Source organism: Megalops cyprinoides, chromosome 13 (assembly GCF_013368585.1).
Source record: "Megalops cyprinoides isolate fMegCyp1 chromosome 13, fMegCyp1.pri, whole genome shotgun sequence".
Taxonomy (NCBI): Eukaryota; Metazoa; Chordata; class Actinopteri; order Elopiformes; family Megalopidae; genus Megalops; species Megalops cyprinoides.
This window is the reverse complement of record NC_050595.1, coordinates 19,432,917-19,456,871: the sequence shown is the minus strand read 5'-3', so window position 1 is coordinate 19,456,871 and position 23,955 is coordinate 19,432,917. Positions and strand designations below refer to the sequence as shown.

The window sequence follows — 23,955 nt, the reverse complement described above, 5'->3', positions numbered from 1 at the left end:
AAAAGCTAAGTCTTACCATCAAAACTTAAAAGACAAACCATTACTAAAAACCACTTTTTAATAAAAAAAATCTTTTCTGGACCATGTTTAATGAAGCACAGACTTATTTGCTGCACTACGTGAGAAGCTTTATTGAGAAAAATGAACAGATTACACAACAGAAAGAACCTGCTGCGTACCATTCAAATCACAATTACATTTCCATACTTTCATTCATTGGAATCAATGAAAAGTTTATAAGGCATTGCTCGGCCTAATACATAGATTCTTTCATTTCAATGCGAGCATTCTGCTTCAGTGTTGTTTCCTCCTGAAGGAGCAACCTGAAAATGAAAGGGGGGGATTCCCGGTGAGTGCTACAAAATGCACATCAGAAAAACAATGTTGAAATGTGTATGTCAGATTAGCAACCCAGTATTACAGATTTCATGTTCACACAATAGGCAGATGCACTTTGCAGAACAGACATCATCTTGTCAAAACTACGTGGCCTTCTCAGAAACAATACATATTAGCTGAGATGGACTGTCAACAGCATGGTATCTATCCTGTGTCTGCCTTCCAAATGTACATAAAATACAGATATGGCTCCTAGATGAAATTCTGCATTTGCAAGCAGTCTTCCTCCCAGGATATGGACAGGATGCAACTTGCCCCTCCACCCCTCCACCTACCCTCTGTGAGTCTGGCTTTTCCTCCTGTTGGCTGGCACAGCACAGTGGAGCAGCCAACACACAGCACCACTGTCTGAGCGTGGCTAAATACAGTTGTTATCTTATAACAGCCTGCAGGAAAAACACAAACTTATTCGCAACCAAGAAAACTACCACTTAGCTATGGATATCACACAAATGCAAACAGAAAACAATACAAAATACAAAACAAATTTTTGCTACATTTAGTAACTCTTATGGATACATCTCAAGCAAGAGTCATACCAGACAAAAAAAGGAGTATTGAGCCTTGAGTCATACAGTCTTATAATGCACACATACACACACATTAAGAAAGGCACACTCGGTGTTAATACCTGGACATTTCACATCCATGAAGTATGAGTTCGGGCTTTGCACCAGCCTCTTCTTCTTGTGTTGTCTCCTCTCCAACTCGAGAGGGGGGTGGAGTAAGTCCTTCGCCAGCTGACAGACAAACGAAACGTGATTGGGGTGAGAAACGGACACCTGCATAAGCCTAGTTGCTTGTTTGCTAGCTGTGCAGTCGGTTTACAATATCCTGGAAAGCAGAGCTATTAATACATCTGAGGACAGTGTACCTAGCGAGCACGTGCTGAAGCCAAGTTACATCGCTAGCTACTATAGCAATGCATCTGCTGTCCTCATTTAAACGTCACAAGTGGCAAGAAACATGTGGCCACCAAACCTCTTCGACACGCAGAGTTAGCCATCTTGGTGACGACTAATTGCCCTGGTTAGTTTAGTAACGAGCTAGTAGCTATTTAATATGACTAGGTAGTTATATAACCAATACAATAATACAGTATAGTCTATAATCTGCAGAGTGGGCATACAAATCATAGTTCTCATAGATAAAACGTAACGTGTGCAACAGACTTTGGAAATGATATTGAGCTAAACTAGCTAGCTAGCATGACCTGTTTTAAAGGAACGTGACATTTATATTCAACGATATTAAGTTTTCAATAAACGTAACGGCATCTCACTGAAGTTATATACTCAATATAACATAATAGAATTCGTTTGTAAAAACTTATAAAAACGATATTTTTAAGAGATTTGGGCGAACTTTACACGCTAAATTCGAGCACCATGCGTGTCACGGAAATACACACTTTAAAACACGTGCAAACTGTTCTTGGTGAAATACAGTAGTATGTGAACATATCGATCACTTGATCGATAGAAAATCAGTGCAAAAAAACTTGACGCTTATATAAAAAGTATAAAACAGACTTACGGGCATTTTCACTGACCAAGCGTTCCTTGCATACGCAGATTGTTTTGCTGATGTACGTAGATAGTAACGTTACGGTTGCCAGATACGAGATTTAAGTATCGTTATGAAAATGTTTGTATTTTCATTTTCGTTTCCAAAAAAATGAGGTTTTCCCCCAAAAGATCCATTGAATTGATTTTGCTACAAAATAGGCTACACTTAGCGGAATAGTTTAGAAAGGACGTTTTCGGTTTTTCTCTTACCCTTGTAGCCTACCCAATACATGTTGCTAGACCAGCAGCTTTCAGTGTCCTGAACAGTGTTATGAATATACGTGTGTAATACACGGTTGGTCTTATGTCCTTATGCAAGAAACAAATCACAACAACTGCACATTTTTTCATGACAGTTCAAATGTAATTCTGACCTATAGGGATTTCACTCAAGTAACTTTACAACATCAGAAAAAAATGAGAATGTGAATGAGATTTGAATCAGGATGTAGTTCAGAGTACAAAATACACTTCTAACCAGATTCCATAACAGATTCAAATCCTGGATGGGGTTGCTGTTGTATCATTGTTAAATGTGCCTGCATTGCTTTGGAAAATGTATAATACATAGCAGGTAATGTTATTCTGCGTATGTGGAAAGGATCAAATCTAAAATCATCTGAAATGGCCATGATCTTTCTTCAAAATGCAACAGTGAAATTTCTTTTTTTTTACCATTAGATTCTTCTTTTATTCTTATAATTTACATGTAGATCTCCAAAAAATTCATTCTGATCACTGAAACTCTCAATCAATGCATACACATGTCACTTTAGGATTGTGTTACATCATGCAGATCCTTTTGACTTTGGGTGTGTAACATGATGTCCTTCCAGTTTTCCCACTTGCCTCACTGACTTGGCTATTTCTGGATGCAAAAATGAAATCAAAATGAATGAATTAAAATGAAGACTGGAAATTGATGGAGGTCATTTTCTTTTTAATTTTATGTGGTTCAGACAGAAATGGGATATCAGATGAAAAGGGTTGTTTGTTTTGTATTAGTTTGCAGAGTTGCCCTGAATAATTATCTACTGCAAGGATCATCAATTGAGAGGGACTATTATCTTGAGAGCTATCTTTTCCGTGATAGGAAAAATTCCATGATGATTGACTATCGAGATGATGTGAACAGCATTTTTTCTTCAGGTATTTTAGTATTACCCATAGGGATATATTTAGATGTTTACATGACAGGAATGTGGTGTTGTGGTGAGGGCCAGGGCTCCCAAACCAAAGGTTGCTGACTTGATCTCCAGGTGGGCCACTGCTATTGTTCCCTCTGTAAGTATCCAGTTATTTAAGTGGATGATATGTCAAAATTGTAAGCTATGAAAGTTGTTCTTGTTAAGAGTGCCTACTACACCAACTATAATGTAAAAATATAACATATATGTAGACTGGAAAGCTCAAGATTATCAAAATCCACTTTTATAAAGTATGGTAAAACTGACAATATTGTTGTAATAATGTGAACCATCTGACTGCATACAGACTCTTGCAGGCATGAGTGATTCACTCTGATCAATCCACAATAAGGAATATATAAGAAATAATTCTGGACACCATTTTCCTACAAATCAGGAAATAATCCTCTTTATGTGGTTTGGAAACCAATCTGGCAACACGTATGTAAGTCATTCTGCTTCCTCAACTTCTTAAAGAGATAACATCATGTCCTGCTGGAACAGGACAAACAATATAATTTTGTTGTACTCTGCGCAATCATCCGACTTTCTTACGTTTAAATTCGTGGTGTCCTCGGCGGGTGCTAGAAGTAATAAACCTATACATTCCCACGACGCCCTGGAGCAGCTGTGTGACATACTTTGTTTCAGCCACTCTCTCATTTACAGATTCTGAGAATAATCATCTATTTCTAAAAGCACATTACAGCAGATGAACATATTAGTTGTCAAACAACTGAGGGGTTGACTGCAAAGACCTTGGGACACTGAGTATTCATTGCACATATGATTTTAGAGGAGTGGTCATAGTGAATCGATAATTAGTGATAATTCATAACAACACATTGTGTTCGAGAAATTTTGGCTGCAGCCAAACTCAGCACAATTAATGTGGCCACAGGATCGCATTTGGTCAGTTTTGTATTGGTTCATGCCATACGGTACTGTAGAGCACGCACGCTGTTGCTTTCCCTGGAAAAGATGATGGTTGAAAGATCTCTCGGGGCACTGTTACTTGAGCCTCACAGCTGGCTATTTACACCTGAGCCAAAACAGCATGTCAAATTATTCACACTTGATGACTGTAAAAACCGCTATAAATTTCAGTATTGCCATAGGTTTTCGTAATGCAAGGATATAGTTTGTTTAATATGGAGCTACATAGATGAGAAAGACCGATAAAATACGATATATCAGAATTTTGAAATCATAGTCGTTCAACATATTTTATTATTTACTATATTTTTTGTCTCAAAACTTTGTTCAAGACTGAAAGACATGCGGCTGGGAGCGATAGAAATATACATGCAAAAACTACAAGGACCAAAAGTATGTACGCGTACAGTTCGTGAAGACAGCTATTGACGTCATTATACTCACGCCCTCTCTTCCCTTCACTGTATGGATACTGTAGTAAGCGCTCGCTACCCTACCCGCTACATTGTCATTATCAAGCGGAGAGCAGTGGAGGGAGAAAATGGCGAAAACATACGATTATCTCTTTAAACTCTTGCTTATAGGAGACAGCGGGGTCGGGAAAACATGTCTGCTGTTCAGATTCAGCGAGGACGCGTTCAACACCACCTTCATATCTACAATAGGTCAGTTTACCCGGTTCTGTCTTTCGGGAAGATGATTCGGGGTGTGTGCCAGTATAGGCTGCTTATTGAGTTTGCTAGCCAGCACTGTACTGCAAAACGATAAGAGGGCACTGACACGGGAAAAGGGCCCAGAAACTAGCTAGCTAACGTTGCAGCGCATACAGGAAATTGCTAAATTCAGCCATCACTTGGCTAGCTTTTCTGAGAGGTGGTTAACTAAGTTATCGTTAGCTAAGATAGGTTAGTCTATCTCCTTCAAACAGAAAGCGTACCATTAAAGCTAACCATCCAGCTAGCAAGATAACTGTCAGTCGAGCTAATTTACATGCCGTGCGCGAAATGAAAACCAAAGCTTTGGATTGCTAGCTGGCAAACTGTTTCATGTTAATCTCCTCTGCTGTTAGCTATAAGGAGTTGCATTGTCTTATTTTTAGATTAGTTCAATTTACCTTGCCAGCGAGCGAGCTATTTTTGAATTCTAGATTCATTCATTATTTATTGGTGTAACGTTATCTGGTTTTCAGATCCGTTGCAAAGGTCTATAAACCAGCATCGACAAGGGAATGATGAAAACCCTTATAGGTGCATTATAGGTAGCGAGCTAACGTTAGCTAGCTGGCTGCAACCAAAGAACTAGGAGGACTTGTTGGATATTTCTCGCCTCACATAACCGGCTAATGGGCGTTAATAATAACGACCACTTGGGTCCCGGAAGGATCCAAGTAATGCTGTCCCGTTAACTTAAGCTTTGTGAGTGAGGCTCGTCTAAAACCGTTTCGGATAAGGATCCAAGGTTTGGACAAGGTGCCGATTGTAAATAAATAACTGTTTGGAGAACCGGTTTCAGGGGAAATCCTATGTATTACCTTTATCACAGGTGTAGCTAACATTTTCAGAAGTATAACAACCATTTAAGTCGTCATTTTTTCTGACAACAACCTATACCTGAAGAACAAAGTTGTGGTTGGTTATATGTGACTGTCTCCATAGTACGATAATTTATATATATCTTTAAAAAATAATAGGGTTAGCTCTTAGCTGGCGAGTACTAGCTAAGTATTGGTTAAATTAGCTATATAAAGGCCTGCTATAACAGCAGATTTGAATGGTAAAGTGATGGTAGTTCTGTGACGTTCTGATGTTGCTTGATATCTGAGAAAAAGCCAAATGGGCAATAACAGATTGATGTATTTATGGTAGGCCTATGCAGCTATAGCTAATAAGCTGTTGTGTTGTCGTTAACTGTCGCAGATACAGACGCTATTGGAAACAAAAATCTGACGCGGGTTACAACTCAAATGAAATCGATCTTGCAAAAAGATTATGCATATACAGATTTTACTGCAGTATGTTCGTGACAGGAAGACTCGGTTCTCTGTATTTTGTTGGATTACCGTGTGCATAAAGGTTCAGCAGGCAATGGTTAGAGTGCCAAGATTGGCATCTGTTGATCATTGATATTTTAGCAATCCGTCACTTCCTATTAAAGCAGATACAATACAAACAGTATTTGCTGGCGCAAAAAGGATTTCGCTTTCAAGTGTATGCATTCAAAGTGTTTTTGTTTATATGTTAATCCACAGATTCACCGTGTTCTCAGTAAGCATACTTAAAGTGGAAATAAAGTCAAATTTAAAAGGTCCCTGTCATGAGGAGGTATCGGGCGACAGCAAAACTAGGCGTACCAAGACACACTTTGTGCTTCGCATGACTGAAGTGGCAGTGGGGATTGATAGTTGCTCGGATGGGCGACTTTTACCCCTTAGAGCCGAACTATTATGTATGCGCAATCGCACAAAGATCAAAGATCTTGCTACAAGTCAGTATCATGTGCAGGTATGGGCCGCCAATCCAAAATATGCTTTTGCGAGCCCTTGCTTACCGCCGTCAATTTTAATTGGTTCTGAGGTGTTTTACTAGTGTGACCGTCAGCAGGCTATAATTCATGACTCTCGATATGCAGCCCTGAATAAAGTTGCAGGATTCTCAGTATTCTTGTGTTGCATAGCGATGCTACTCTGACTCATTTCCAGAACCAAGTGAAATATGACAAAGTTGAATTCCCCCTCAAATTAGTCATCACATGTGACGTTAAAAGTAATGAAATAGCTATTATCTAGAAACGTTCACGCTTTACTACAGAACGCGCGCACCGTCGTCCACCCTTTTCAGACGCATGTGTAAAATCCTGTGCATAGTCCTCTGTGCGTGAGACAAATACCGCTATTTAACTTTCATCGTCTCATGTGCACATACATGCAGTGGCTCCAGCCTTTCAGTTTTGTAGAGTGAAAACAATGGGTGTGACGGCGTGTGGCTCTGAGCTGCAGTATCTCGTAGTGACCTCATGCGAAGGTCTGGGTTTCTCCGTGGAATTCCCTCGTTGACTCAAAAGGGGAAGACCACCGTGATGTAAATGAGCTCTAGTGGTGTCCGCGAACAAACAGGATCCTACCAGTGACCTGTTCTTTAGACCCATTATGAATTCTGACAGGAGTATAACCACAGGAAAGTCCCTTGAAGTGTTAAAGTCAGTTGTGTGTTGAGGAGAAATACAGAACTTCCCCCGGAGTGGATTCATTAGATTACATTTATTGAGTGGCATTTCATTTTATAATGTGGAAGTACAACAATAGCAGACTAACCGTAAAGATAAATTCACCTATGACATGCAGGAAAATGATTCATTTTCACACAAAGGGCTATTTCCCCCTTATAATACAATTTAAATGTTGTTTTTCAAATATTCCAAGTACTCATTGTTATAGATGAAGAGTACTTCGAACTATTTCATGAAGCCATTGACTGTGAGACGTAATGTTCAGAAAATATTACGTTACCGATGTATTAAAGATTCAAAACTTTGTCCTGCCTTCTTTTCAGAACAGCGGAACTATGACTACAGCTAGTGGCCATAGAATCATTTTATAAGAGCGTATGGTTTCCGGCGTTTCCTTTTGATTAATGAATATGGCTTTGGTGTTCAGTTTTGTGAAAGTCATGAAGTCATCATAGACAAATGAAAAGTTTGTTGGCTGTCATTGACATCAAAAAGTTTATATTGGAGGTGTGTGTGCATAAAACACCAAACAAGTACAAAAATACATTATTTTCCAATTTTGTGAACTTGCTGTCTAATTATGAGAATCCTGTTGCCTTGACATAACCTGCTGTTGGAGACTTTAGAGTTAATGTAAGTGTTAGATGTGCTACACTATTCTGTTCCCTCCATAGTAACATTGCTTTATAAGGGAGCAGCACTGAGCACTGAACAGTCATATTTGGGACTATGACCTTCAAAATTAAATTGCCAAGACCACATGATGAAGATGGCACACACTCTTAATGTAAAGTATCCCAGTCCATTAATTCTTTTTCCACTTCGCTTGAGAGACTTTCATTTTTGTTGAGGTGTGTAGACGTCCAAAGTTAATTAGCCTATTTATTAAGGTTGGTTGTGAGGAGAATTTTCCAGAGAGCTACTGTACCTCTCTTGCCAGTCTGCCACACAGTAATGCAGCCTTGACCTCTGGCCATGCCGTTGTAGAGCAGCACGGCTTTGTCTCCGGTGTGTACAAGGGACAGTATCTGTTACCATAAACTCCATTGTAAAAAATGGTGCCGGACTGTATCAGTTTCCTCCTTTTGTCCTGCTACACAAGAGTGAATACAGTAAGAAAGGGCACTTCAGGGCTGGTTCTCCACTTGTCAGGTTTGTGTCTGACTGAGAGTCGCACCCCTGACTCACTGTGCGTGGGACATGGGTCCCAGCTGAGTTCACAGTGAAGTGGAGGATAGGGACAGGTGGTCTGGCTCCAGCAGTGTTATGGTGTTTTCTATGGGAATCCCTCGCACAGAGTGGGTGTGTGTGTTTTTTAACAGCCTCTCCAGTTGAAGGTTCGTCTTCAGTCTTCTATGTCGCCAAGGCCCTGAAGTGAAAACCTGCCTCAATTAGAATGAAAAGGTGGATATGCTGAGCGGGTTTACAATGTCATCTATTGAAAAACAACGCGCCCGAGGAGAAAACGGTTTTATATTTCCCTGTTGAAAAAACAAAATGGTGTGTTAAACCAAGGATATGAATAGGAGAGACTCGGTTTTATTTCCACAAGCTGGCAGATTGTAGTGCTAGTAAAGTCTGGAGAATACCTGACATTTAATTATGGACTTCAACAGCAGAAAAACCCTGATTGTTTCTCTCTCTTCCCCTACCCTCCGCACAAAGAATAGAATGGTCACGTTACAGTTTTAAACCCGTTCAGACTCTCAGTTCAAAACCAAGCTTTGAACATTCTTTGGTAAGAAACGGAAGTGCATATACGTGATCGTTTGCTTAGCTGCTCATTGGTCAGATATGCCTGCTCTATTCCAAGCTCATTGTTATACCATAAAGGCAGGAAAGAGTTTACTGCTGTCGACCCCTTTCTGTAGGCTCTCTGCTGGCTAGTGCAGGGCTGGGGTTTGGATTGACATCAGATGCCCTTTTTCCTCTGTAGGGGTATAAGAAAGCTAGCCTGGGTCCAGCTGTATCGTAGGAAAGGGGTCTAAAAGCCAGACTGGTTCCAACTCTACAGTTAAAATTGGATATAGTAGGTGAGCCAGCTTGGCTCTACCTCCACAGTGTAAAAATGGGTAATGTTGATATGGTTTTCTGCTGCGTTCTGAGTCCTTTAAGTAACTTGTGCTAGTCTCTTTTTTGTCCGCGTTAGTACCATGAGACTTGATTTCAGCCAGTTAACCAATTACACTACCTTTGACTGGTTTTATTGAAAAGAAAATACAATGTTCATCATACAAGATGCTTATAGCTAGCCTGACCTGTTGTAAGAACTTGCAGAGGTAGGCTACACAGTCATATTTGCATGTCTCTGAGGTACTAGCACAGTTTAGGTTTTTTCATTCAGATCTTCCACGGGGGTAATCCCATTTCTGCAACATCAGGTCTGTGTCATGAACTGTAGCTTTTTAACGGTCCTCCAGCTAAATATACCTCCTCCTGAACTGAATGTCATTTTAGTTGATGTTGTGATAGTTATAACTCTTTCCAGTTTACCGTGGAAGTTGCAAGCAAAGGAGGTGGTGTGCTGCTCTATTTGAATTTGCAGCAGTGCTATGGTCTGCATAAAAGGCAACATCATGCATCCGTATCTGAGAGGGAGATAGCTCTGTGCATAGGAAAGCAGTGGCGCTGAAAGACTGTCTTCATCACATACCGTGACACCACTTAGGCTGTCACAACACAGCTCTTTCTCTCTGCCATTCCATCGCCGGAGAATTGAATTATGGATGGCCTGTTGCAGTTGTGAGGCGTTTGATTTGAGGCAGCTGTGGACTGAGCTATTCTGTGCACGTAACTCCGTAAACACGCAATCCTCTGCGTGCCCGACGTCGCTGGTTACGGGAGCGTCACGTGGATATGTTTGCCGCCGCTTTTTCGCAATGCTGGAAGAGAAAATCTCGAAACATCCTGTGTAGTGGCGGTGTGTGACGCTCTCTGACAGTGTGGAGACACGGCTTAGCACTTGTTTAACACTTTTAACCACAGACACAGACACTGCTCTGAATCGCTTAATGCAAGTGTAATGTCAGGTGTATGGTTTGCAGTTACCAGATCTGCGTCGTTACCATCTCTCACAGCTAAAATATCGCACTCAACTCCCACTCCCACCAGACACTGCTTGTCCCCACCACATACTGTACTAGGCTGCAGTAACACACACTTCATAGAGAATAGGCTTGACTGTTATCTGAAATGTTAGAATAATAAAACATTGTGTTTTTTTAGATCATAGCAAAAAAAGTCAATTCCTTTGATTCCTTTGATTCCTTTGCTAATCTTCTAAAACTGCAAACTGAACATGCATTTTGAACGTGTGTCTTTGTGTGAAAATAATAAAATAAGGAAGGTGATTCTGTAGCTTGTCAACCATAATAAAATTGTTTCATAAATTTTATTTCAAGAGGCATTAATAAGTCTTGTTTCTTCTTGTTTTGAAGGCAAGACCTTACTGACGGCATAGACCTCCTCCTGCTGCAGCTCTGCTAGACTGTCAGATATGCTAATTCATGAGTATTGATCAGACCATGTCAATGTGCACCATAGGCCGGCTTTTCACGTAAGGGAATCCAAAGTGTTTTCATTACAGTAAAATGTAGAGTTAAACAATGACATTTTCCCCTCCCTTATAACACCAAGTACACTATGTAGGCATTCAGGATGAATGCAGTAAGTACTGTGCATTTACTTCTCATGTCAGTAGTTATTTCGGAAAATTTCAGTAGCTTATTGAAAAGGAGCTTGAGAAGTAGCCAGTTTGTATCAGGGTTATTACCATGCGGAAATGAGCTGGACGTATATAGGAGATGTCTGTGCTGCTTGGTCCCCCGGCGGTGTGATCAGCAAGTCACTGAAATCAGGTAAATTTGTAAACGCAAGAGGGCTCAGGTTGAACGATGTTCGGTCGGATGTAACGGAGAAGCACCCGGGTGGATTCAGGCTCACGCTTCTGCTGCGCTCTCCCAGCCGAAATGATTCCTGCAGCAGGGAGTGGGTCCCGTCCTTGATTTTGTGTCGGTGCCTGTAATGGATAGAAGCCTTGGCTCATTGTCCTGCTCCTGAGCTGGGTGTGCTAGCCGTCCCTCCCCCCTTTGTTGTAAGCAGTGGCTTTGCATGCGTGGCTCAGTCGTCCTCCCAGACACGCAGGGCATGCTCTTCCTCTCTAAAAGACGTCATTAGAAGAAGCATCTGCCAGCCTGGAGAACGAACAGGAAGCACCGCGTTACCTCCTTCACTCCTTCATCTCATGCCATCACTGTCCTCTATAAGGCAGTCAGGTGTATGGTCCAAGAGGAACAGAAACCCAGGGAATGAGTTCAGTGCGGCGACTAACACCGAGCCTTCAGTGTTCACTTCCTCAGGGGCTCATTTTCGTAATATGCAGACTACTTTTTTGCTTCCTGGACACTTTCGCTTGATTACAGTTGACAGTCAGGTATGGGTCTTTCTGTGTGTGGCCGGATGCGTGTTGCGATGTCTTTTGCGAATTGGCGCAGACATTTCAAAATAATGAATGAGACTAAATTTTACACTTATTTATTAAAATGATTAGCTGAGGAAGATCTATACTGTAGAAGACCTTTTCCATATTTTGCCTTCCCAGGTTAACATTAATTTATTATGAGCGCTGGGTGAGTTCTCCTATTGTTTAAACACAGGCTTTCCTGTATGAAAGAGAAGAGGTATGTAGCTCAGGGCAGTGTGGCAAATACAGTATGATTACTAATACTCTGCTAAATCTTCCTCATAGTGTTTCCTCTTTTTTTTGAGCTGATCTACAGGTTATTGAGTGAGAGTGCAGCAGATGTTATCCCGGGATCTCCTGTGGTTTTTGTGCTGAACGATGGCAGTAAGGCCTGGCTCTTTAAGTGCCTGCATATGTTCCTCATCACATATAGAACAACAAACAGACATCGCCTGTAAGCGAGCATTCCCCGAATAAATCACACTGCTGCGGAGTTCTCTCCTCCAGCTGGCTCCTCTCCTTTTGCCAAAACCACAGTGTTTTTCTTTCTAATGCCATATTTCAGATCAGGATTTTTTATGTGGGGAAATATTTCGGATTCTTGTGCAAAATCGCACTGTAGCCTAAGCGGTAGGGCAGGGGAGCCCCGTGCTATGCAGAAGGCTGTGTGTCTGTGCGCGTCATTCCCTGGGTGAGCGAGGGGGTGTGCTCCATTTGGGAACCGACACCCTGCTGATTCGTTTCATCACGGCTCTCGGGTCACGAATCGCAGCTGATGCCTTTGTTGAGAGGGGCGGGGTAGCGGGGGGTAGGAGGGGGAATACGAGCTGAGAAATTGCACAGCTTTCAGGCCTCTTAAAGCACTGCTCTCCCCTTGGGCCCCACCTTTGGAAATGTTGCTTTCACTTTGATTGTGAAACCCAAAGGAGAGGTTGAGGTGAAGACTAATTTATTCTGAGGAGGGAAAAGGAGTAGTGATAACCAGTGTTTAATGTTTCGTTATCTGACCCCCTCTGAACCCCTGCGAGCGCTTGCTCATGCCAGATGTTGATGGGCATGGTGAGGGTTAGGGTCAAAAATCATTATCCTTTGACCAGTGATTACATTAAAACTCTTACTCTTTAAACTCCCACTTTCCTGAGGGGGATAGGAGAGTCTGAAGATTGAAAGATTGTTGGTTCTTCTAGGCATGTCTTTTTATTTCACAATATCTTTTGGCTGGTTCTACAGCCCTTTACAGGCTCAGTATAATCGTGTTCATAAAAGTCAGCTCTCTCTCTGGAGAGAGAGGAAATGGGCTCTAGGGGCCTTGGATGCAGTCTTTTAACTTTTCAATAGCTTCGGCTTCATTCTTATTCCTCTACAGGCAGTAAAGTGTGATGAAGTGTTGAAAAGTTACAGTGAGTGGATGGAGGAAGAAGTGTGTAAAAGTGAAAAGGAGAGTAATGAATGTGCTGGGGATGTGCCTCTCCTTCCTCATGAAGGTCACGCTTGCGCCGTAGCGTCCCCACCCACCGTCTGGGCGGGCCTGTCCCCTCCGCAGTGGCTCTGTTTGAACAGAAGCCTCTCTGTCAGGCCTTGTGACTGTCATCTGGGGAGGGCGCGGAGCGCAGCGGGGCTTCCTGTGGCGACATCACTTCCTGTCCATGCAGAAGTGAGGTCAGGGCCTCGAGGTCCCGGCCATGCGGCAGCCTTTCCTGATTACCGCAGACGCGAGTCCCTGTTCCACTTCCTGCCTTCTGACAGCGAGGAGAGCAGGGCGCGGGGCATCTCAAAGCAGGGGAGTGCAAACGAGTTCCACACTGACCAGCAGTAACCCCTGAGCACACACACACGCGCACACACACACACACACACACTCATAAACTTTATACAGCTTTCTTTTCTCTAGAACCGTTTTAATGTCAAACACTCCCACAGACGATGCTGATAATTTACTTCTTGTTTTCCTCCCTTAAATCATGTCTGAAATGCAAGCACTGAGACACTGAACCAACAACATCAAGATCATTTGATTGAATTTCATCGAAAATACACATGCACTGTCAAACACACGCGCGCGCACTCACACACACACACACACACACAAATGGACAGTGTCCTTGTGTCTCCCTCCTGTCTGCAGCCCGCTGCACCAGCTCTGGAGTAATTCATGATGTACGTAAGACTGTTGTACACAGAGCTATTTGTTTAATTTGCCGTATCGCAAAGAAGGCCACTTCAGTTCACAGTTAACAGATGTTTTTGGCTGATTTTTCAGCGGAGTGGAGGTTTATAAACGGAACAGTGCAAGCGGGCGTTGGCCTGCGACTCCCTGATTTCATTATCTAAATGCACCCAGGGTTTGCTGGCCTCAGAACAGTGCAGGTGGACGCTGGCGCCCGACTCTTTGATCGCATTATCTAATGCACCCTGGGTTTGCTGACCTCAGTACAGTGCAGGTGGACACAGGGCTGTATTGAGTTCTGCTGCAGGTATGGGATTTTCCTTGAGCGCACAGGACGATGATAATGCTCGTCTCTTACCCCTTCTCCTGCTCTGGGCCCCAAGGGCCCCCCCCGGCGGCCCGCCTGTGACCGCTGACTCACGTGATTCTTCTGATGACAGGCAGCGAGAAGGGGGGCCGGTCTGGAGGTGGGGAGTCGGCCTTGTGGAAACTGGTGGGAGGCTGTCAGTGTAAGAGCACTCCGAGCAGCTGTGGCCCAGACCACTTCCTGTGCCTCCATCTTATCATTGCTCGGTGGCCCGGCGGCCCTTTACTGAGTGCTGCCTCGGCCTGTCCAGCCCCCCGGGCTCCACGGCGCTCTAACTACAACACTCAAAAGCTGCTCCTTTGGGTCGCTGTCCATCCTGACCTCTGACCTGGAGCCGGTGGAAAACGAGAGAGCACAGGCGCATAGCGCCCCCCTCAGGAAGGCAGCGTGACGCTTCTGCCGTGGTGGAGAACTGTGGCGGTAAACGGTGTGCTGCTTCACAGGCCTGCAGCATTGGCCAGAGTCTCACGCCTCACACCACGCCGGGCCTCTTAGCATGCGAGCTTTACAGCCGTGCTGATGTGTCAGGGCTGCGTGTACACGTATGGGGTTTCATTCCCTCAGCGAAGGCAGTGTTAGTCACTGAGGCCGTTTTCAGGAGATGGGCTCACGTTAGCGGGCTGTGAGGGCTTTATTTAGCCCTGCGGTGTGGGGCAGGCGGGAGTAAGAGGTGGGGGTAATGAAAGAGGCAGCTGCTGACTGAAGCTGTGGGCCTTGAGTCCACTCTCAGACCTTGGAGCTTGTCAGGTCTGTGCTGTTTAAACAGTTGGGACCTGTGCTTGCAGCCAAGTTTCAGGGCAGCTCATGGTATAATAATCGGGTCTGTCCGAAACGGCTCTGCTGTGTCTTGGACTTAGAGAGCTGCACTATCTTCAGGACTACTCTGTCCTGGTTCTGGAGGGCCATTAGAGAGCACATGTGCCTGTAGGCCTTCATTCCATCCAAGCATAAACACTTCACAACCATCTCAATAAACTAATCAGTGTTTTTATCCATTACAGTGTTGATGGTTGAAGTGTGGCTTGCCTGATCCAGACTGGATGATTATGATAATGATTTCCTGCTCATTTTGGAGCAGCAACACACTTCTACTTATCAAAGATCCATCGTTTTCAGTGTCTATGATTACCACATTCGGCTGCCTGTGCTTTTAAGTAGAGATGACGGCATTCGATTCCTTAGCAGGACATGCACACTCGTGGCACCCTGCCGTTGGTTTCTGAAACTTTCTACATGGCCGATTTCCATGATCGTTTCGAGTCAGATGTCTTCACCAGCGCGCCGCTGCAGATAAGACCTCAGAAGGTCATCACCACGCAGGGGAAGTCAAGCGCTGCAGGCAGAAACAAAAGTGAAAGTGATCTCAGTGGCAGCCTTAGAGATGCAGTTTAACTCGTATTTGATATTCAAATGAATGCAGGTACGTTTTACCGTACTGCAGTAGGTGAGACTTGTCTGAATTTCAAACGCAGATTCTGTCGCGATGCAAGGCAGCTTTTCACCAACTGATTCAAGCTAATAAATGATGTGGATCATTCCTCAGTTTGGGGAACAGCAAAAACACTGAACACTCACATAGCGCAGCAAAACTGTGGAAACGTGGTAACCCACTGTGCCGCCAATAGCGGGGGAGCAGGGGAACGGGAGTGGGTGGGGGCAGTCTAACTGCCTGCGCTGAGCACGTCTTAAGCAGGAGTGAGAGGAATACAACAGATCCAGCATCCGACCAGCTGCAAAGTGTCACTTAACGAATGTATGCAGAGGACCGATGAGGTGTTGATTCAAATGGTGCTGTAACCTTGGCTGCACTGGCACCATTCTAATCCAATTCCACCTGAGCGAACAGCAGCGGGGCGGCCCAACCTAAATTAAACCGCGAGCAGCAGAATCGCGAGTGAGTCATGGTCCCGCGGGGGCCTCGTTGGTTATTCCCTGCACGCAGAGATGCCGTTGGCATTCCGGCAGGACCGTGAGGCGTTGCAAACTGCAGGGTCACCCTTGAGAGCTCACAGGTCATTCCAGAATAAGCAGTCAGCTGTTACTCGGCCAATCACCAGCTTCCACAGGAGGGGTCAGAGGTCAGCCACACGCTGTATGGTCGCATGAATACACCCTCTACCAAGTCTGGTTTCACTGACTGAGAGTCTGTATGGTACCAAGTTTTCAGGGGGATTCAGATTGATCCTCTCTTTCCTAATAGTGTTTTTTAAGCCACTATTACACTGTGAGTGCAGAGTAATTACAGTTGAACTTAGAGTTCTGTGGCGGTGCTGAAAGCCTTGAAATGTCATGCTTGTGTGTCCATATGTTAGCGTGGGGGTCCAGAGGGCTTGATAAATGCTCTGGGAGTGTGGAACGGAGTGAATGAGGCAGAGTCTGGCCTTTTCGTGAGCAGCCCGAGAGGAGCCTTGCACCTCAGGGCGTTTGCGCTGTGCGCTCATTTCCCTGGATTGACATGTAAAAAGCATTAACGTACCCCCCCCCGCTGTGATTTCAGGGATTGACTTCAAAATCAGAACGATAGAGCTGGATGGGAAGAAAATCAAGCTCCAGATATGGTAAGCACAACACCTCAGCTCACTGGAGAACATGCTGGGTTTGTGTGTGTGTGTGTGTGTGTGTGTGTGTCTGAGCTGGTATTATCCTGTTCTGCCTCTGTCTATGCATGCTGTTTGACTGACATTAGATGCCAGTTACTTCTCTTTATGAGGATCCTTTCTGAATTTCACATTTTGTTGATAAACAAGTTAGCAAATTGTGAAACGAACAGCAGCAATAAACAAGGCATGATGAATGCCGGCACATTGTCCAGAGAACACAGCAGCTTTGCACCGATCAACGCGGACTGCTTATAGATGGGCTTGCAAGGTATGTGGAAGAATGTGTGGTAGATATTTAGAGCAGGATTTAAATATGTCTGTCTGTATGTCTCTCTCACAGGGACACCGTTTGCAGTGGGAGTGGATGTAAATGTGTTAGTGTGCGTCTTAGTCATAGAGAAAGAAGTTTATAGCATTTAAGTGCATTTAAACCTGTCTTTGTCTCTCTCAGGGACACAGCTGGCCAGGAGAGGTTCCGGACCATCACGACAGCGTACTACCGCGGCGCGATGGTGAGGCGCCGCCGCCCTCGTCCGCCCCGTTCCCTCCTTCACAAACTTCCCTTCCGCAGACACGAAAACCCCCTTCCCAGCATTCCACAGGAGGGGCCCCCCTGCGCAGATTAGATGATGCAGCAGGATTCCTGCGCAGAAACGCAATGCTTTCATGCTCTTTTGGCTCTGTTTGTCTCCGTTGTGCTGGGATCAGTGGGGCGTGCCAGTGATCTGGAGTTTAGCTGCGTGCGGGACCTCGGGGCACGTCCCCCGGGAGGGCCAGGGTTTCAGCCGAGAGCTGCATTCTGGCGCTTCGGGGCCCCGCCGGGGAGGCAGAGAGGCACAGTGTCGCTGTACATTAGAAACACATGTAGGGGTGATAAAGCAGTAAAATTCCAGCTTAGTGTTTGGACAGTGCCGCTGCAATGGGGGGGGGCTGTGCATTGTTCTCAGCGCTGTTGCATCACGCCCCTCCTTGGATAGGCTGGGTTATGAGGCGGGGCTGATGCTGACCTCCGACCCCTGTCTGCTCTGCCTCAGCTCCGCTTTCACGCTGTCCCAGGCCTTTAACCCTTTCGGCCCCAGTTCTGTAAAGAAGCACTGTGTCTTCACGCAGCTTGGACCTGCTTGTGAAGCATTGGAAAATATTTCATCTTGATGAATGAGTTGTATGAACAAACCACCCACATAGCTTTGCACACACTGCCAGCTGAGGAGGTCCTGAAGGTAGTAATTTCCTGTGTGATGCTGATTACCTTTTGACCCTGTTGCTCAGCGTCACTGAGTGCCGTGCTGTAAACAGACTTGCAAGGGAAAACAGACTTATGATGCATGGTGTTATTATTATAGTTATTGTTATTAATATTATTGACATGATTCCAAATTACCTTACAACAGTCTATAGTATCAGTCAGAGCTGAGCCCTCTGTCATGCTTTTGTGAAGTCTGAAGTTACAGATTGATGTTGATCAGTATTATCTCCAAGCCAGTCGGCTGTCTGCGCTCAGTCACTGACCCACTGACTCTTCCTCTTAGGGAATAATGCTGGTGTACGACATCACCAACGAGAAATCCTTCGAAAACATCAAGAACTGGATCAGGAACATCGAGGAGGTGAGCACAGGGGTGTGGTTCCCTTGCAGCGAGGTCCTGTGGGAGCCTTTGTGTCCCACAATCGGCACCATGTATGTCCAATGTGCTGTTCGGTGGATTTCCATTTAGTTTCCAGATGGTAACCAGCTAATGCCAGCTGTTACTCTATCTGTAGGAGCAGGATGGAGGTGCCTCTGTTGTTATCATTCCTCAGGAGTGGACAAAGTTGACTGTGTTGTTTAGAATTAAAAAGTGAAATAAAAAGCAAATCTAGGCCCCTAGACGGAGGGACATGATTCTCATTGCTGCCACCCACTGGAATACTTGGGTATTGCAGCATATACCATTTTGAGTTTGCTTTACTTTCTGTAACATGAGCACATTTTCTGGCAGAAAACATTAATAGCAGTTTTTTGCAGTGAAAATGTGTTTTCTGATAGAGCACATAAACAAGACTAATGCTTTATTTCCAAGTGTTGAGACTGAATCTTTGAATATGATTATTACATCACTGATTATTTTGATTAGTATCCCAATACTTGCTAATTAACCTGTTAGTGTGAAAAAAAATGTGCAACGTAGCCTAAAGTAAGAAGAAAAAAATGTATTTTATTAATTTTCCTGCCTTGAAGTAAGAGGGAATGCAGATCTCTTGAATGCATGCTTGAGTGCATCTGGGAAATAAAAAGTTTCTGTTGTTGAAATATCAGATATGGGGATTCATAGTATATTGAAATATCCAATGAATTGAATTGCACATCCCTGAAGTGCTACACTAACTATCTTGTGTCAGAAGCACGTTGTCAGCATGTGTGCGATTCCTTGTTTATTTATGCAATGACTGAACTGTTCCCAGCATGCATCATCAGACGTGGAGAGGATGATCCTGGGGAACAAATGTGACATGAATGACAAGAGGCAGGTGTACAAAGAGAGAGGAGAGAAGGTAGGTGGGACTGTCCCTGTTTTACTCCACTCTCACAACCTGACACAGCTTCTTTTACAATTACATTGTATTAATATTGTTATGGCTGGGGTGGAGAAGTGTGGAAGAAGTTAACCCCAACTCCCCACACCACACCTGGGTGATGTATGGCAGCCATTTTGTTTCAGAATGCTGGTCACACATCAGGTGGAGTGTGAGGGAATTATTTGGCCAGTTAAACTTGTGAATGTCACTCACTCAACCCTCTTTATAATGGTAATGACCACAGTGAGACCACCTTGGTTTAAGTCTCATCCTAAAAATGGGTAACACACTACCCCTTGTCATTAATATTGACTTGTCTTGTCATTTCTGAGCTGAGATGACTTGTGATCCTAGTGATTAGTTGTTAATCTTTCTGGCTTTATTTGTTTTCCAGTTAGCCATAGATTACGGGATCAAGTTCCTGGAAACAAGTGCAAAATCCAGCATAAATGTTGAAGAGGTGAGTAATATCAGAGGTGAAAACTCTTTCTGCTCCTCAGCGGCCGTAATACAACATCCTCATAACATTACTGCAACCCATTCTAGCCTTTGAAGCTTGGAATGTTCTGGCGCGGGAGAAAAAACAGGGCAGCGAGCGTGTGACAGTAACCTTTGAAGAACCTCTGTCCGCGATGCTTGCTCATTCATGCACACCTCATCCATTTTAATGGGGTCTTTTGAGACCGAAATGAAAGCGGAGGCGTGCTGACCCGGCTAGCCGAGCCCATTATGCGGAGTGCGTTGTGTAACGCGGAGGCGGCCGGCTGATCTCCGAGGCTCTGACGCAGGGCGCGGTTCAGGTGCCGCTCTCGTCGCATTGACCTGCTGCTGTCTCCACAGGCCTTCTTCACGCTGGGCAGAGACATCATGACGAGGCTCAACAGGAAAATGGTGAGTGTCTGCTCACCATTTTCCATGGCGTGAATCGTGCTTATTAAGCAATTATTACACCAACCCTGGGGGGAGGGGGGGGGTGCCATGTTTGCTTTTCACAAAGTGGACTGTATTGGGTGCCATGAAAGGGCATCCTGTCTGCAGCACTTCCTATTCCATAATCAATTGGACTCTTAGGGTAGCGATCAGGGAAAACATTCTGTTGGATGCAACAAACATTTCTAAATCTCTTAACCTGTATGTTCACTGAGTCCCTTTTACTGATATGCATTTAGTTTTTCTTGAAGGCTTGGATTTCATTTCTTGCTCAACTTAAATATTGTCATTTTAATAATAATAATAATAATAAGAAGAAGAATAAAATATTTTTGTGATTACAGAGTAAACTATTCATACTTATCTTCATGGAACAGCAATTGTCTTTAAATGCTTAGTCATTTTCCTTCTGGTTCACTGTCACACTCTTAACTGAAGACTGTCCTGCCCTTTTTGCTCCTCACCCCGCTCTCCCGCTCTCCCGCTCCCCCCCCCCCCCCCACACCTCCGCTTCCTTTGCCAGAATGACAACAATCCGTCAGGCGGAGGAGGACCCGTCAAAATCACGGAGAACCGGTCCAAGAAGAGCAGCTTTTTCCGGTGTACGCTGCTCTAACGGACCCCCCCCTCCCCCCTCTCTGCGGACTCGTACACCCGTCTTTCTCTGCTTCCTCAGAGAGCGCGACATCTCTCGGCCTGCGAAAGGACTCTGGGCTGGCTGTTGCTGAGAGCTGTGTATTCTGTTGACCACAGTGGAAGGAGTCTCGCGGTCCCATTTCAGAACATTAAAAAAAAAAGAAAAACAACGGAAAAACAGGAGCGATCAAGACATGTCGACGGGCCAGCTGTTTACGCGTCACAGCCCCATCCCCCCCCCCCCCCCTCCACCGTTGAGAAAGGGACCTTTTCTGTCTTTCAGTTTTTTGCCTGTGTGCCCGTTCGTGCTCTCGCTCTGGGCTAAAGCGCCTTCTCTGATTTCTGATTTGACTTTGTGCACTGATTGTGAGCAGCCTACTGTCTGTTGCTTTTAGCAGGGCCACCAGAGGGGCTGACTGAACTCCCTGTGGCCGTGTGGTCTGTCTGTCTGCAAACTGCTTGGCGTGCTCTTGCTCCTGTCTTTTTTCATGTATTGCAAGGAAGATCCCGTCAGTCATTCACATTTCAAAAATGCCAGTAAATAGGCTGAGCTTTTAACCAAGCTGAGTAAACAGCCGCAGGAAAAGAGAAAAGTTTCTCAGCATGAACGAAAAGTATGTTTGCATTACTGTATGTACATGTGCTTGTGTGTGTCTGTTTGTGTATGTGAGAGTGTCAATGTTTGTGTGAGTGTGACTGTGTGTGAATGTTTGTGCACTTGCTACTGTACACATTACTTTTTAACCAAAGTTGATCAGATCATCTTGATGCTGTGCGTTGACTCTTGTGTTGTGCAGTCGCGATGGTCTGTGTTTTAAATGAAAGTAAGAGACATGCATAAGTGTAATGAAGTATGAGGAGATACAGTGAAGGGCAGTAAGCTTCTGTCAGCAGATTTAGCAGCTGTGATTGAAGCCCTGCTCACCAGCAGTAAGTGAAGGCACTGTTATACAGCACTTCAGTAAGGAGTGTATTGGCAGTACTGTCAATGGGGCTGTCTGTGGTTTAGAAGACTTTAGGGGTACATAACTCTTGTCTTGTGATTATAGCCACAAGAAGAAGTAGCATAGTGGAAGGAAGATGCATTGCTTGCACTTTGAGTGAAGGCCTCCTTGTTGGAACGGGTTTTAGTGGTAGGATTCATATGAAGGAAGTTCTCTGATTCAGCATAGTTTCGCCTGACTGTTATTGCACAGGGGCCTCTTTTCAAATCCATTTCCATTCAGTAAACCAAAATGTGCAATACTACACTGTGGCCTAAGGGCTCCTGCCTGTGGCAGTTCTTCCAACCCTCACAGGTTTCTGTGCATTAGCAGATGGGTTAATAACAGCACACCCAGGCGATACACTAGAAACTGAACACATTAAAAATAATCAAGATGTAACTAGTGAGTGGGTGGGTGGGGATGTCTTTCTTGCTTTGAAGTGTTTAGAGCTCTGGTTGTCTGTGTTAAAATTCAGCAGGCTTTGACATGCGTAATATATAGGCACATTGCTGTATGCGTTACTGTCTCTGTCCAGAAGAGGGCACTTACATTCTGTTCTGAGAGAGGCCATAGGGGGCAGTGTTGGGTCCTGAGATGAGACATAGTGGGAGCAGATCTTCGCACAAGTGCTTATTGAAGCAGCGGCAGGCTCAAGCTCTGCTGTGACTTATGTGTTTAATGCAAATTTCTTATGATCAATTAATGTATCATTATATTTTTGTATGTACTCTTCAAAACATTGGACATTGGCACTGTCCTCTCTAAGTACTTGTGAAACCATAGGAAAACCACTTTATGCATGCATATGTAAATTTGCTGTAAGCTAAATTACTTAAATATAACATGTTACTTGTTGATTACTCCAGTTTTTATTTCATACTAATATTATTACTGTCATTATATTTTTGGTGTTTTTTGGCAGAGTGCAGGCTGTCTTTTTTTCTTTTAGGAAAAGAGAGTTTTAACGTAAAGAGTCTGTGTATTGTTTACAGAAGCTCTTTTGCAGTATTAACTGTCTCTTTAGCTGCACTTTAGCTTGTGTGCATTTGCTCTTAATGTAAAGGTGCATTTTTTTTTAACACAAGTGATGTAAAAGTCATACGTGTGCCGAAGACTGCGTCTACACCATTTCATTCCATTACTGCAGATTTTAAGGACAGGAGGCAGGAGAATTCATGATATGAGCCCAGGGCCGTGATGAGGGAAATGTGCTCTTAAGGGTAATCATACTAACCTTTAGATATCTCTGAAAAGTCAGACAGCATTTGTTGCTGTTGCACAATGCAGTTTTGAAGACATTTATGGTGGATTACTGTATTCCCTCTAGTACGGGCACCCCTCGCAGTGTGATACTTTTTACACAATAAAAGTATCAATAATAATTCATCCCATTTGTGACACCTCTTAACCATAAAATAAAACTACAAATAATAATTCTATAAACTGAGTTCTGTGGTCCACGAATGCACTCCAGATCTGTTTGTTTTAATTATGAAAGTGACCTGTCTGGTTAATTTTGACTTCTCTATAAAGTTAGTAAATGTTAAGACTATCTGATATGAAGTGTTCCCATTCAGAGGGCCCTGCAGAAATGCACCATCTGCCATATCTATGAGTCCGCCTGCCTTCTGAGGTTAGATTGTTTCTCTCATTATAAAACTCAATGATTTGCTTGAGTTACATGTCATGGACGCAAGAATCATTTAAGAATGTAGCTGTACTAGTTTTATTGCCATGTAGCAACAGTACTGAAATTATCATGAACACAATCATACTTATGGGACCATGGTTTTGCATATGCTGGATGTGTACAAGCATATGCACACAACAGTCACCGTTCTAACGATGTAACAATGAAAGCATTCCATTGAAGTCAAGAAAAGGCATTGTTAAGTCGCCTTCTGTTAGTCTGAGTCCACCACTATCGAGTAACTTG

The 23,955-nt window shown here is 44.0% G+C and overlaps 2 protein-coding genes across 2 annotated transcripts; one reads left to right on the top strand and one right to left on the bottom strand.

The window, feature by feature from the left end:
* Nucleotides 1-114: 114 nt before the first annotated feature.
* On the bottom strand, nucleotides 115-2,171 carry LOC118787951 (40S ribosomal protein S27-like). The gene is made up of 4 exons (XM_036543735.1): nucleotides 1,936-2,171; nucleotides 1,031-1,139; nucleotides 675-785; nucleotides 115-323 (listed from the first exon to the last, which is right to left on the bottom strand). Exons 1-4 carry the CDS (start codon nucleotides 1,939-1,941, stop codon nucleotides 295-297), a joined length of 255 nt encoding a protein of 84 aa, XP_036399628.1. The 5' UTR covers nucleotides 1,942-2,171; the 3' UTR covers nucleotides 115-294.
* A 2,388-nt stretch (nucleotides 2,172-4,559) lies between these two features.
* rab8b (RAB8B, member RAS oncogene family) lies at nucleotides 4,560-21,272 on the top strand. The gene is made up of 8 exons (XM_036543344.1): nucleotides 4,560-4,755; nucleotides 16,809-16,869; nucleotides 17,363-17,423; nucleotides 18,441-18,518; nucleotides 19,354-19,443; nucleotides 19,862-19,927; nucleotides 20,308-20,358; nucleotides 20,921-21,272. The coding sequence occupies exons 1-8, from the start codon at nucleotides 4,632-4,634 to the stop codon at nucleotides 21,011-21,013; spliced, it is 624 nt and encodes a 207-aa protein (XP_036399237.1). The 5' UTR covers nucleotides 4,560-4,631; the 3' UTR covers nucleotides 21,014-21,272.
* Nucleotides 21,273-23,955: the final 2,683 nt, after the last annotated feature.

Bases quoted from the DNA above. Each gene is read 5' to 3' on its own strand.
- rab8b (XM_036543344.1), top strand. From the start codon at position 4,632: ATGGCGAAAACATACGATTATCTCTTTAAACTCTTGCTTATAGGAGAC. The intron at 19,928-20,307 runs GTGAGTAATATC...CTGTCTCCACAG, and splicing joins CCAGCATAAATGTTGAAGAG to GCCTTCTTCACGCTGGGCAG. The intron at 20,359-20,920 runs GTGAGTGTCTGC...TTCCTTTGCCAG, and splicing joins CGAGGCTCAACAGGAAAATG to AATGACAACAATCCGTCAGG.
- LOC118787951 (XM_036543735.1), bottom strand. The intron at 786-1,030 runs GTATTAACACCG...TTTTTCCTGCAG, and splicing joins CATGGATGTGAAATGTCCAG to GCTGTTATAAGATAACAACT. The intron at 324-674 runs GTAGGTGGAGGG...TTTCATTTTCAG, and splicing joins AAAAGCCAGACTCACAGAGG to GTTGCTCCTTCAGGAGGAAA.